Below are 14,692 nucleotides of genomic sequence, written 5' to 3' on the forward strand. Positions count from 1 at the left end.
ATTCCATTCTGCAGACTTACACATCCACCTCTCTTGTGTGCCAACAACCAGTGCCAAATAAATAAATACCAGCCCTTCCTGCAATTTTATTAGTCTTTCCATGACTTGCTTGCCAGAGAAAGTTCAAAGAGCAGAAACTTCACAAGAAATGCTGGTGTTATCAGAGCATGATGAGCTTTGCCGTTAGCGCTCGAAGGCATTTCACTTCTGGGATCTCTGTGTGGCCGTTATCTGATTTCCTACAGCAATCTTTGCCGTGTCAAAGGTCCCTCCCTTCTATGGTGCAGCCGTGTCAGCACGCTCCGAGTGTCTGAACCGAAAGAGAGAAAGCACCTCGCAGAGCACGCGAAGCTGCAAAGCCAGCAGAAAGCCGAGATCTCGCACAAACCCCCGGCTCCCGGCGGTACTTCCTTCCTGGCAGCGGCTGCCGTCCCCAGCCCCCCGCAGAACAGCCCCGGGGCAGCAGCAGAAGCAGAAAGGCGAAAGGGTGCACGGGCTCTCTTCGCATCATGCAGGTGGGTGAGAGAGGGGACGGGGTCAGCGGACGGGGGGCACTGGGGGGTCCTGCGCAGCCACAGCTGCCTCCTGATGGGACTTCTCCTTGCAGACCTTCCTGAAGTGGTTGCTGGGGATCCTGGGGTTTGCTGTCATCGTCACGGCCATAGCCGTGCCCCTCGCCTTGCTCACCGGCAGTAAGTTAGCGGCGGGGCCGGGCGGGGAGGGCGGTGGGGCTGGGGCGCGCTCCCTGCGGCTGCCGGGCTCGAGGGATCCGCAGCCGTGAGACCCATGCACTGGGGGCTTTGGGGAAAGTTTGTGTCGTAGGCGACGGGGCTGATGGAGCTGGAGCCCCAGAGTCCTGGGAAACGGGGTACTTGGTCAGGAAGGTGTCTCACCTGAGGGGGGTGTGTGTCACTTGATTTCTGTGTAAGTTGGGAAAATACTAGTTCTGAACATTAAGGTTTTCAGTATTTTTCTTGACTGTTGCAGCTGGAGGCTGTAGAACCAGCAGTAAAATCCCAGTTAGTCAATTTTCTAGGGTGTACTGAAGAGATAAGGTTATAGTCCCTCTAATTTGCTTTGTTTGCACAACTTTTGCTAACGTTGTTGAGTGAAATTATATATATAGCACAGTTCCAGAGGTCAGAAAAAGAGGAAAGATTCGGAATGTATTATTGGACTCTGATCAGTTTACACTTTGCAAGTTATCCTTGTGTAGCTCTAGATGTTAATATGAAACATTGCGCATTTAGCAATGCATTGCTTTCAGCTGGCAGGACAGAGTTGCAGGTTAATCTCTTGTGTCCTGGTGAACAGCTGAGCAGCTGCAATATGTAGAATTGAGTACTGCACACTTATGGAAGCAGAGTTTTCTAGACTAGAGCTTTGGTTGTCCTCTGTTTGTGAGGTGCACCCCAAGAAATCTGAAGATGTGTATCTTAACCTTGGCAGGGTGCTCAGATACAGTCACAACAGTTGTTCATGTGCACAGAAAGTTCTACATACCTTCTGGGCTAATACTTGCATCAGTAGATGGCCGACTCCTTTCAGTTATTTTGGGGCAGCATTTTTCACTTACCTCAATAAAGCAAATTTTTGAGGTAATAGAAGATAGTTTCATAAGGTGGGGAGAGAAAGAGAAGGGGTCTTGAGAACTTTCCAAATGTATGTGTGCAGCCAAGTGAAGGTGCATGTGTTTCACCTAGTGAAAGAATTCAGTATTGCAGGCCTGAAGTCTGCTGGAGCTGGTGCTTGTCTGCCGTAACACCAATGCCATGTTGTATTGAAAATAACATGGTTTTCTATTTCATAAGTTGTAGCATAGGAATCTTTTTGCTGTAGAAGTGTCTGCAATTCAGAATCAGCCATTGAGTTATATAGTAAATATGTTATAATTTAACAAAACGGTTTTTTTGTATGGCATGCAGAATATCACCAATGCTGTCAGCCTTGGCTTGCATAGCTTTGCTTGTAAAGGAGTAGGATACTGCATCAGTTTCTTTACTGATATTAATGCATGGGAAATTACCTGTCACACCCAAGTAGTTCACTAGGTCTCTCTGAATAAAATAAGGATTGCGATGGAGAGGTCCCAGTTAGAAAACTTGAATTCCAGTCTTTTCCCAAATCAGGCCACCAGTAGCACCTGGATAACAAATGTGACCATTATAGTTCAGGAACTGCAGGGTGCTTCTGAATTTTTGACTGAAAGATGCTAAACAAATGTTTTTTATTAGCTGATGAGAGTATGCAGGTGCTACACTTACAATTACTCCATTATATGTTAGAGCACTTAGTCATTAACAAGTTGATTATGTGGCTTTTATGAACTCCCTCAGGGTGCCGTGAGTCAACTGAGGATGCCTCCTGTGTCAGTACAGGTGCTGGTCTGAGTACAGAACGAAAGGTGGCAAAATTGGGGGGTTTTGGGGAGGAGGAGCAGCTCATGTGACTGTGAAATCAAAGTCTGCTCTGATAAATGTCATTGTAATTGCAGTCAAGTCTGTTTCATCCGGATGAGTCAAGTATTGTGTAGGGAGTAAAGATAATGCCTATTGATATACACAGATAACTTTGAGCTGAGATTCTTACTTTTGGCCTGCTCTTTTCCCTGCCATGCTTCTCAGCGCACTTAAAATTCATAAGCTTAGAGTTTGATAAATGGACTCCAGTGCTATGAAGGATTGTGAGATTTTGCCACTCCAGAGGAGTTCTGGTTTGTTGGCTGAACTGTAGGCCTGTCACATGGAACTTCTGCTTCTTCTCTTGTAGACTTAAATTTGCTGAGTTTTGGGTGCAGCCCTTCACTATCTACCTTGAGGGTCTTCAGCCAGAACTGTGTAGAAAATTCTGTGGTTTTGTTTATACCTACTGCCTATTGTGCCACCTTATTTTACATTTGATAACCACATGGAACTAGTTGCATCGAATAGTTTAATCTCAAAATAGCCTTGGGGGATGTATTTAAAGTCTGTTGAAAGCATTGTTATGCTTTGAGGAGCTATTCAAGAGGTGACTACAACAGTGTTTACCCTTAAGGCATGAATATTTTCTAAAAACCTGGGGTCTGTCTGATCTTGATTCCATTTATCTCTTTACTTAGGTGTCTCCTGTTGTGCTTTTTTTTTCTCCTGTAAGTTTCCATGCAAAAAGCAGATCAAAACATACAGTGACAATACACCTTTATCACTTGTGTAACAACAGTTCTTGTTCCAGCCAGCTTGGCTGGAAGGCCCAGGGTGAGAGGAAGAGTAGCTAATGCTGAGAGCAGGAAGAAGACAGTACACAATGCAGTATTGATACACGGGTAACCAATGTACAGGGGGGTAATACAGAAAAATTGTACAAGGGAGTTAAAGGAATTCCTTTGCTTAAACAAAAGTGTTGTCTGTCTTAAGTACCTGCCATTGCCATCTTGCCAAGGCATTGATTACTGCTGGAGGGGAAGAAACAGATGCTAATTCTACTGACAAAAGCAGATGAAAGGTCCTGCTGATAGGCGGCAGGAGAGGCAGACTGGGTGACCAAGCCTTAAGACCATGACAAAAGCACAGGTGTTGGGTCCTACTGATAAGCGGCAGGAGAAGCAGACTGGGTGTCGACTAACCCTAAGCCCATGTCTGAAGATTAAAAGGTGTAAAGGTTAAGAAGAGGAAGACTCATTTACTTCATCTTGAAGACCCCTACCCACAGGAGGAAGACTCATTTACTTCATCCTGAGACCCCTGCCCATGACCAGAAGGGGCACTGCGCAAGTGCAAAGGACCTTCTGGCTCATTATAATACGAAGCGGGGATAGATAATACATATGTATAGGCGGATTGAGCAACCTCATGTCTATGTATACCTTAAGAGAATAAATGTAAAGGGACAACAACCCTGAGGTGTGCATGCTTTGCAGGAGCTATCCCCATGCACCTCAGCGCTGAATAAAAGCATACCTACTTTACAACTTTAACTAGTTGTGGAGTCTATCCGCGTATCAGTATCATTCTGCTGCCATGAGCAAGTCATAAACAGCCTTATAGTGGGAAGTCCTTTACAGTGGTCTGATCACAAAACTGGTTCCTGCATCCACAGGTCTAATTCTCCAAGGGTGAAGTACTAACTAAATGAAAAGGATCATCACTGTCATAATTAGATGATACAATTCTTGGGCTTCTGTGCTGTGAAGAGGTTGGAAAAGCACAGCGGGTGCTGGGGAAGTTAATGACTGTAAGGTGTCTGAGGGTACTTTCTAAGTCTGATGCCTAACTGATGTGTTTGGTATTACTAGTGGCTGGTAGAAACCCACCATAGCGACAGGGGTTATGGGCAACAGAAGTCCAGTAAGTTCATGTTGTCATCCTGGACTTGCAGATGAAGAATGTTGGGAGTGCTGAGATGGTTTCAAGCTTCGAGGACTCGGGCATGTGAGGTTACTGATTTCCTCACAGTTGTGTTAATGTATAACTAAAAAGAAGTAAGATCTTTAGCTAGCTCTCATCATTGTTCTGTTGAGGATGGTCATATCTACCGGCTTCCCCGGCTTACCCTATCTGCATTCTGTCTTGAACTAAGCAAATTTGTGACTGAGTGGTGTGGAGGAGTATTTCTTGCCAATGTCAACACGCTGCTTGCAACTGAGCAGTATGTTTAAAATAGAGAGAGGCTTCTGGTTGATGCACAGTCCTTGTGTTTGGAGACTTATGCCACAAGATGAATGAATCTGACAGCTGTGATCTGTCACAGTTTACTTGGGAATAAAGGGGTCCTGTATTATTCCAGTTTCTGTAAGCCATTAGGTTTAAATGTGTTTTAAGCTAGAAAATCTGTAAGGGAATTTAAATCTGTGGGTCATAAATTGGTCGTTGAAGTACAATCTCCTTGGCTCTAGATTCAGTAATTAAGGTTTAGATAAGAATCTTGATTTAGTGTGGGATTTTAGGGTTTGGATTTCTTTCTTTGGGTTTTTTTTTTCTTTGTTTTTTTTTCTTTGTTTTTTTGTAAGGGAACTGTTACATGAAGTGTGAGCAGTAGTTAATTCCATTCACCTAGCTTCAGAGGACTTTAATCAAAATTATGGCTGAAATTCTCCCCAGGGTTGAATGGGAGATATAGTATTGTTGTGAGTATGCCATAGATTTGTCTGACCATTTTGGCTTGAATCTAACTGTTCTAACTCTTCTCTTTTTCCTATGTATTCATGTACCTTGCTCTGCATTACAGGTTTCTTGTAGTCCTTATCTTATGTGTAGATATATTACTCTTCTAGGTAGTGAAGGAAAAGACAGGGAATGGAAGTGTTTTCCTGCAGTATGTCCTTGAGTTCTGTAATTGTCATTTAATTCTTACATGTATCTTATTTCCAATGTTGAGTAATGTAGTATAAAAAAAGAAAAGAATAAACATCAGCAGTGGATTGCTATCTGTAGGGCACTTCTGCTATTTTTATTTCCTTGCTTTGCCTGAGGTGGGGCAAATTTGAGAGGGATTCCAGAGCTATTGATTCCAAAGTTAATGATTACCTCCCCCTGGGGAAGTCTTTGCAGCCCCAGAGTGTGACATCTGTGTGAACTGCCCCAGGAGGGGTCATGGCACTCACCTGTTAGTTACAGTGTCTTCAGGGTGTCCAGTATCAGCTACTGGGTATAGATGGGATTCTGGGTTAAGTGAACCTAGGGAGAGTCATTCTTACTTTCTTTGCTGGAATTCCGTTTCTGTGCCGTCCTTTACCTCAGGCAGTAACTGGGAGCTTGAGTGTAAGGGGGAGGGGGTTTGAGCGCTTTCTTACACACATTGGAAGAGAAACAAGAAAGAAGGAAGGTTTGCAAAAAATAGCCTGAAATGTCACTTACTTTTCTGACTAACTACTGAATCAATCAGGTTTCCCTTCTTGCATCTCTCATGCTGCTCCTTAATTATTACATTCTTACATAGCAGATTATTCTTGTGGTCTTGTTCTGCTGTCACTTTAAAAGAGTGATACTCGTTTACCTTTTCTGGTTTTTATAATTCCTGTGGCCCTTTCTTTCTTATTATTGCTGAGCATCATGCTTGTACTTGTCTTTTCTTTGTCGTTCATCCGGACTTTCTTGGTAGCAGTGACCATGTAATAAGGTTTCTGTTATTACTGGGTTATAGTTTTTCTCCTTTTAAGTTGGTTATGTAATTTCTTGCCATTTTTTTTAATACATATAGAAATTAGTAAAATATGCCTTGATACTGGGGATTAAGCAATATATTTACCAGAAGTAATTTGTCAGGAACTTTAGCTTTTGGTATGGTGATATGTCATATAATTAACATTACACAATAGTTAACTTCTTGTTTGCTTTAGAAACCAACTCAGTTTTTCCCTTGAGAAAGGGTGACATTTTAAAAAAGAAATAATCCAAAATGGAAACGAAATTGTTTATCAAACTTAAATGAGCAGTATTTACATAAAAGGCTAAGAGCCTTCTTCCCAGAAGGACTTAGGTTTTGCTTCTCTAACAGGGGTGTTAGGATTTAAATATTTCCCGTATATCATTATGACATTGGAAATATGTATGTGCTGCTGGGGTAGAGATGAGGAGCTAGTTGCTTGGAATTTAGAAAAATAAGTCTGTATCTGGAATAGTGAAAATAGCAAGAAAATTCAGCCTTCACAGCCTTTCTGAGGAACCTAAGAGTGAAAGAAGCTGTTTTGCTAAAATATGAACATACATTGACCTGTATCCAATATTCAAAGCCAATAAAATGCTCTTGAATGTCAACAACTACTTTATTTTGTCAAAATAAACCTGTTTGACACTTTTTTCAAATGGAATCTGAACAAGAAGTAGCAAAACGCAGAATTCTATGTATGCTGAATATCTTCAGTGGGTAGCATAATGTGGTTAAGTAAGAATATACGGGTAGTGGCCTATCTTGCAAATGAAGAAAAGATTTCAACTAGAACTTTTATGAGTATACCCTTACAGCTTGGCGTATGTTTTCATATTCAGTTACTATGTGGAAGGTGTTGACAGAAAATGAAATTTTAATTTTATACACAGCCAACAAATCTTAATAGTGTCCTGATTTTTAGTAATGAGACCTCAGCAAAATATGTATGTCACCAAGGGGGAAAACATTCATCAGTTTGGAAAAATCCCTAAACCTGTTCATCAGCCACCTGTCTTAAATTGCTCCTCCTTTTCCAAGAGAGAATTTTGTTGCTTTTAGAAGCCCCTCTAATTGTAAATGACACTCAATTAAGAAGTGATATTCCCAACTAGACAACTGTGCATGAATATCAAATGCACACTTGTTCATATCCATCAAATTAAGTATTCCGTTAATATAGAATAATTAACCTGAGAAATTAATATTCTCACAGAAATTTCAGGACCACGAAATCTAAACTAGTAAATTTTTAGAACAATCAAATTTCAGATAGAATTGAGCAAGCAATTCTTTAAACCTTTGCAGAGCACCTTAGACTAAAATAATTGTTTGTTATGGCTCTTCTATTGCAGCAATGGCTGTACAGTCTGTACTGTACAATGTACTTATTGTTTGGAAATAAGAGTAGAACTGCAAAAGCTAATATAAGTATCTTCCTGCTGTGTTCCAGAAGTCACATGTAGTTAACCTGCAGAGAAAGAACCTGTAAACATTACTGTAAGATGTTTTTCTGTGTATGGATCCCCAAGGACTTTGCAGCAGTTTTCTTTCTTATCATAATGAAAGAAGAGGCTATCTGTTTAAAGGTATCTGAAAGACTGGGGCTCTTAGATAGGGGCAGGTTATTATCTTGATTGATCAATCACCACATCTGTACTTGAGTGTTTTTATCAATTGTTTTTACCCTAAGTCTTTTGGTTTATACTGGTAGTAACAAAAAAGGAATGGTTTAGCTGGTTGAAATAAAAATTACTTCCCTTCTGCACTGTGCAGACTTGTGTGAGGGTAGTTTTTAGGTTTCTATTTAAAAAAGGACAGAGAAGAGAATAGGGATAGAACTGCACACCTGAAATTAAAAATTGTACTCTTTGATTTCAGAGGAAAAAACAAATCACAAAGACTCAAACACCTATTATTATTATTATTATTACACTTTGGAAAGCAGAGCTTGTGCACTGCAGCTACTAAGAAAGCAGTATTTTTCATCGAAGTGGATTGCAATGTGCTGGAGCCAATTACCAAACTCATTAACTGGGTTCAAAGTTTCATTTAATCTTTTCATAGTAACCCAGTTAATTTGGCTGTAATTTTGCAGTCAAAATAGTAATGTTTCAGTAAACATTAAGATACCTTGGTGAAGAACATAGAGAGTGATATATATTTAACTAGTTATTTCATCATAAGCTTATCGGTAGGAGTTTGTGCTTTTTTTTTTTTTTAAATTAGATCTTCCCTGAAAATTTTACTGCTCCTCAGATTTTTTTACTTGAGGCATTTCTGAAATTTGAATTTAATGATAAGCAGATGATTCACAACTGAAAGGTTCATGAGCAGGAACAGCAAGCAGTATTACAGCATATGTGATAAAATACATCAGCTGCTTTAACTTTAGGATATCTTTTGAGGTCTGTACATGTACTCATGTGGATGACCCATTTCATCCACCTGGTCAATCTTGTCCATCTGCCATTTCAACATGAGCATGTACATCTCTGGTTTGCGTGACTCACCCTGCAATTGATGTCTAATATTAGCAGTCAGGGCTCTGTAGCAAAGTTCTCAGTGTGAGCCTAGAATGGAAAGACACTAAGATCACTTCAATTTTTGAGGTGTACAAGTATGTGTTTCCTGAGATACGAGGCCCAGAGGTCATCTGTTTATTTTTGTCACTGTCATAAAGGTATTTTCATTTTCACAAGAGTATGTTTAGGGTGTCTCACTGATAGTTCTTTATTTTATACGTACTGAATTTATCTTGCAGTAAAGCCTTAGTGCCTTCTCACTGCTACTACTTTAGAGCTGGTTAGCTAAAACACATCAATAACCAGCAACAAAAACCCACTTATTTTAGTAGTCAGGTTGAGAAGCTGGCGTAGAACAAGTTGCAGCAACACTGAAATTTCTTCTGTCTCTTTCTTTCAGAAAGTACCCCTGAGTCTGATTCACGAAGAACCTACACTCTGCATAATTACTTGAACAATGACTATAACTACAGAACGTATGATTTGCAGTGGATTTCAGGTAACTCGTTTCTACATAGAGCATAAATATCTAGGAAATGTATTACCTTCAGTGAACATATATCTTCATGCTGAGGTGAATACTGTATCCTGAAAAGATAAGGTATGGTATTTGATGGTGCCATTACATAATGGTGCATATTTCAAAGGTTTGTGCTTCGTTGGTTTTGGGTTTTTTTTTCCCCTTAGACATTTGTGTTCATGTCAACCTATATTCTCCTGCTAGTAAAAGAGCATACTTACATCTATGTGTTTTTGTGGAAGCATGTTATCTTCTGAAGTATGTCAGCTTCCTGTGCATCAGGCTACCAGGCAACAGAAGGATACAGGGTGCTTTTCCTTTTGAATATGCTTAGTGCTCCAAGGAAAAGAGGTGCCAGTAAGCAGAGGCTGTGAGTCCCAGGACTACACTCTGTGAACGTTCTTGTACTATAAGCATCCTTTCATTACAAAAGTGGGGAACACAGCATTGACCAGATTTTTTAAAATTTTTATTTCCCACAAAAAAAAAATAAGGGAAAGAGGGAAGTAACTGATCAACATTTTACTTACTGTTTATTAACAACTTTTTTTGTTCTTCTAGGAAATCAGTATCTTCACAAAGCATCTAATGGGGACATCCTACTTATCAATGCTGACACCGGAACATCCTCAGTGATCTTGGCGAATACAACATTAGTATGTTGACTTATATATGACATATGCAGACATTGGGAAAGGTATTGAGATTAATATTTTGTTCTGTGCATTTCTTTGGGATCAATGCTTAATGTGTTCCTTTTGCCTTTTGTTGACAGGATAAATACAAGGCAACCACAGTTATATTGTCACCTGACCAAAAGTTTGCTCTTCTGCAGTACAGCTCTACAAAGGTATGAGGGCATTTCTGACAGTGAAACTGGGAAATAAAGGCTTGGGAGCAACTGAGAGGCTTGAAAGAATACAAGGGAAATACAGGGGATGGATGAATGAGATGTAAGTCTGTAGAGGAACAGTGAAGTTGAGCAGTCAGAAAGAGGGAAGAGAGACTGGTGTTATCTGTGAGCTTGGCAGAAGTTATGACTGCTGAAGAAAATAAGCTGGGTAAAAAGTGGATGGAGAGATATCACAAGGAGAGTGAGGCTGGGTGATTCATCTGGGAAGACAGACTGGAAGAGTAGATGGGCATCACTGTCCAAGGAGTTCTGTGAGTAAGGAGAAGTGATGATTAAATATGATTGTAGACACACAGTTGTACATACATGCTATATATATATATGCTTATTATGCTAGGATGTTAGGACATAAGAACTTAAAACTGAGGTGAATGAAAAGCAGCATGTGCTTACGAGAGAAGACTGTCATCTTATGCTTGGAATGGACTTGGGTATCCTTGATGCCTACTGTCAGCAAGCACGTGAAAATACTTCAGCATAATGCCTCATCCAGGCATAGTGGTTAACCATTCAACAAAGGTCAACCTACATTTATGCCAGGTGGCAGGAAAACCTAGTTCTTCATGCCACATGAGGACAGTTACAGAAAATTAATGGAGACATTACAGTGTGTGCACTGAGAAACCAGTAACTTTGGTTTTTTTTAATAGCTGCCTGTTTTGCTTGCAAAAAACTCAAGCAATGTGCCACTGAGATCTATCTGCATGTTCTAGCTTTGCAGTCCAGGAATGTCTCTCTCATTGTGCCAGGCAGAATTCATGCACTCAGCCATCACTTTTTCAGTTTTAGCTTCCTTGTTAGGTAATACTAAGCCAGTTACCTTTTGTCTTTCCAAATTGTTAATAATTGTCTGGCTTTTCATTGCATCATTAGTGGCCACAAAATGTTTTATGTATTTCCAGCCACCCTAGACGTTCCCTCTACTCATGATTTATTGCTTTATAGTATTTTATCTGTTGCAGTCATACAAGTTAATTTTATTTTAATGCTGAAGCAAGATCTTTTAACCTTTATATAACAGTGTGATTGAAAGTTATTAATCTTTACTGCAAGAAAACAGTAACAAAATGAATCATGAGGATGTAGACACTTCTTATGTAATAGCCATCTGGCTATATAGTACTAAGTTATTGGTTTATATCTTCATACAAATCTTCCAGAACCATCATAGAAGGGTAGCATTATTGTAACATGTCAACACCATGGGCTAAATCAAATCTCTTCAGCCCCACATAGTGAGCATGTTTAAACATCTGCAGTATCATCAGCATCTTTCTCTCTGTAAATGCCTGCAGAGAGTTAGGACTTTGAAAGGCAGATTTTTGAAAGAAAGGGTTTATTTCTGTGGCAATATGAATGGGAATAGGTCACTCTTGAACTGGAGAAATGCTGCAGAAATATTGCTGGGACTTGTAAGGACTACTGAGTAATAAGATGCCAAGTTGAATAAAACAGCATGGAAAATGAGACAGAAAACAGCAAGTGCACCAGTACGGCAGAAGGAGAAGGATTAACTGTGCATAGCTACAGTAGTCTGCTATGTAGCTACAAAGATCTGCAGCATCTCTGGCCTCTCTATCTCTGTCCTTAGTCACTGGCCTCTGTCATAGTATTTAAGTGATGACCCCAGGGGGGTGGCAATTATTTAGTTTCTTCTTAAACCTTGCAGAAATTTGTTACTCTTTTACATTCATTGTGGTCTGTCTGTCTTAAGCAAAAGCAAGAGGAGAGCTTCAGAGGTAATTCAAACTGTAAGGGATGTGAATCTGGTGAAATTTTTTTCTTAATATTAATTTTATTCTTTTCTTTGCAGTTGTGGAGGCATTCCTATACAGCTTCATATCACATCTATGATTTCAGTAGCAGGTCAGTAATTTTTGCACAAGACATAGTTTTACCAATATTTTCCAATGAAATGGCATTTCACTGATTTCTCTTTGCTGCCTTTTGGTTTTGTTTTTCCAGTTCAGTCTTAGATGGTGGACTGCTACCTAATGATACGCAATATATATCCTGGTCACCTGTTGGTCACAAACTGGTTAGTAAAGATAAGTGGAACTTGTATAAACAGCTGTTTTTGTACACTCACATGGAAGCTCACATTGTCTGCACCCTTGAGGTTTTGGGAATTTCCTACTGCTGGATAAAGTAGCTGAACTAGTTCCCAAATTGACTGCAGTTGCTGGAAAGACTCCAGAATCCCTCTGTGGTTTTTGTTTCATTCTTTAATGAAAATGCATTCCTGAAATTAGTATTGGCCCCAGTAGTCATGAAATACAGAAATGACCAGGAACTTTGTGCTTTTACAGTTGCAGACAGTAGCTCATCCATTTCAGAGGAGCAGCATTACATTGTCTTACTCATGCACTGTGATTTTTATCTCTCAATGACAGCACAATCAATGAAGTTTTACTTGATGGATGCATGCAACAGGGATTAGAAGTTCAAAATCTCTTGTACTCTTTCCCACTGTGCTTTTTATTTTCCTCCTCTCCATTCCAGTCCATGGTGATGGTGACAGCCACTGTGTTTGCAGGCTTATGATGAGCATTGGATCTGACTAAAGAGTTGTCACAGGAACATGTGGTGATTATTTATTATTATTGCTTGTAGTATAGGCATTGTAGAGCCCAACCACATAAGCAAAGGATGTTGAAAAGAGCTTTTTCCATTTCAGAGTGAAGCTCTGGAACAAAACTGTGCAGTTGTTGGAGAGGATGAAATCAGGGTGATAAGAGAGGCAGGCAGGTGCCAAAAACTAGAATTATAAATGGTAGTGAAGAAATGCACCATCTTTGCAAAGTTTTACCCAAAGTACTGGTAATTTTCTTTGAAAGGCAAATGAGTGAAAAACAACTAATGAAGGAAATTAAGCTTGTAGCTCAGCAGAAAAGGAGTAGCAAAAAGCCCTTTCAAAACTTGATATGTTAGTCATGTCATTTATCATAGTTGATTGTTTTTTGCTCCTAGGCTTGAAGTTAGGTTGCTAAACATGATTTGTATTAGTAATTCAAGATTGTTACGCGTCAGTGATGTTCAGTGAAACACAGCTTTCAGACAATCTTTGTCATCTCTTGTAGATTTCCCAGTAGATGAAGCAAAGGAAGGAAGTAGGATTTACTCTAATAGTAATTGTAAACACAATGATGTTTTGCAGGCATATGTTTGGAATAATAATGTTTATATAAAACCTTCACCGACAGCAGACTCTGTGCAAATCACTCAAAATGGAGAAGAAAATAAAATTTTCAATGGCATACCAGACTGGGTTTATGAAGGTAACTATGTCAGGCATATTTTACTTTGCATAAAACTTTGTTTATTGTAATTATTTTAACTTATTTCTTATCATTGAAAAGTTCAAAAAAAAGTTCATAAAAGTTCTTATCATTGAAAAGTTCAAAATAATCTAATAATCAAAATAATCTAGTCTGTATTTTAACAGAAGTGGGCATCCTTATCTGAGGTTAATACCTAGCTAGTGTGAGAATCTAATAGAAATGAGTTCACCTAACTTGCAGTACATCACTGTAAGTCAGCTTGTAAATTAACTTCATATGATAGACCTGTAAGCATTGATCTAATGCTGTCAAACAGTCTTCACTTTGGTACCTGAGCTTCAATTAAAAAAAATCCTATGAAAAACTGATGAGAACAGTACCTAGGACAAGAGCCAACTTATCAATTATAACTTAAATGCATTTACATCTCTTTCAGAGGAAATGTTTGGCACCCATTCTGCTCTGTGGTGGTCTCCAAATGGCAGTTTTGTGGCATATGCAGCATTTAATGATTCAGAAGTTCCTGTTATAGAGTATTCCTTTTATTCTGAGGACACCTTGCAGTATCCAAAGACCATTAGAATCCCGTATCCCAAGGTCTGTGTCATTTATTAAACATGGTGGTTCTGCAGTTTCATTAAGACAGTAGTCTCATTTAATCAGTTTCTGCTAATGAAAATATTGTCTGTCTCTCCTCAACAGCTTGCTGTGATTACTCTTTCTGAAGTCAACAGCATCTGGCAATGTTAAAGTATTTTATTATCTCCATGGGAAAGCAAAAAGGAAAAAAAAGTATGATTTAAGGTTTTGTTGTTTCACCAGACAATTTTGAGGTAGCAAGTAGATGTTGAGAGAGAAAAAAAGGCCTAGGAAGTTGAAATTGGTACAAAGCATTTGGCAAATGTACACGGTGTTAGGGTTGTGCATGGTATTGCTAGTGGAAACTTCTCAGCTTCAATGTAGCAGTTTTAGTTGTTGGATGCTTCCTATATTGGGGTGAAGCAGAGGAATCTGCTGATGGAGTTTCTTTGTCTAGACATAAAGCTCTTTCAGTCTTAGCTGTTAGAGGGAAGCCTTTAGTGTGTGCAGCTCCTTCCCTTTCCCTTCCTCTCCACGTGATTTTGTGCCCACTGCTCGTGGCACAGTTGCCACTGGACTAAATGGTGTGAGAGAGCCCAATGTGCTACAGACTGATTCTCTCAGGTACTTCATAGGTAGAGGGTTTCATGTTTAATACAATATTTACCTGTATGAAGTTTTTTGAAGTTATATGGGGTTTTGATTTAGTAGGTGCATCATTGCACTTAAGACACAATACAAGTGCAAAGTA

At 39.5% G+C, this 14,692-nt stretch overlaps 1 protein-coding gene across 1 annotated transcript in view; it reads left to right on the top strand.

The window, feature by feature from the left end:
• Positions 1–440: 440 nt before the first annotated feature.
• Positions 441–14,692, top strand: part of LOC101874712 (dipeptidyl peptidase 4) — a 40,620-nt gene continuing 26,368 nt past the window's right edge. The window contains exons 1-9 of the mRNA XM_013129906.3: positions 441–515; positions 608–692; positions 9,049–9,147; positions 9,730–9,824; positions 9,944–10,018; positions 11,895–11,947; positions 12,047–12,119; positions 13,239–13,359; positions 13,799–13,959. Coding sequence (XP_012985360.2) covers positions 510–515; positions 608–692; positions 9,049–9,147; positions 9,730–9,824; positions 9,944–10,018; positions 11,895–11,947; positions 12,047–12,119; positions 13,239–13,359; positions 13,799–13,959 — 768 coding nt within the window. The 5' untranslated portion in view covers positions 441–509. The remainder of the gene's footprint in view (positions 516–607; positions 693–9,048; positions 9,148–9,729; positions 9,825–9,943; positions 10,019–11,894; positions 11,948–12,046; positions 12,120–13,238; positions 13,360–13,798; positions 13,960–14,692) is intronic.

This window comes from Melopsittacus undulatus, chromosome 8, assembly GCF_012275295.1.
Source record: "Melopsittacus undulatus isolate bMelUnd1 chromosome 8, bMelUnd1.mat.Z, whole genome shotgun sequence".
Classification (NCBI taxonomy): domain Eukaryota; kingdom Metazoa; phylum Chordata; class Aves; order Psittaciformes; family Psittaculidae; genus Melopsittacus; species Melopsittacus undulatus.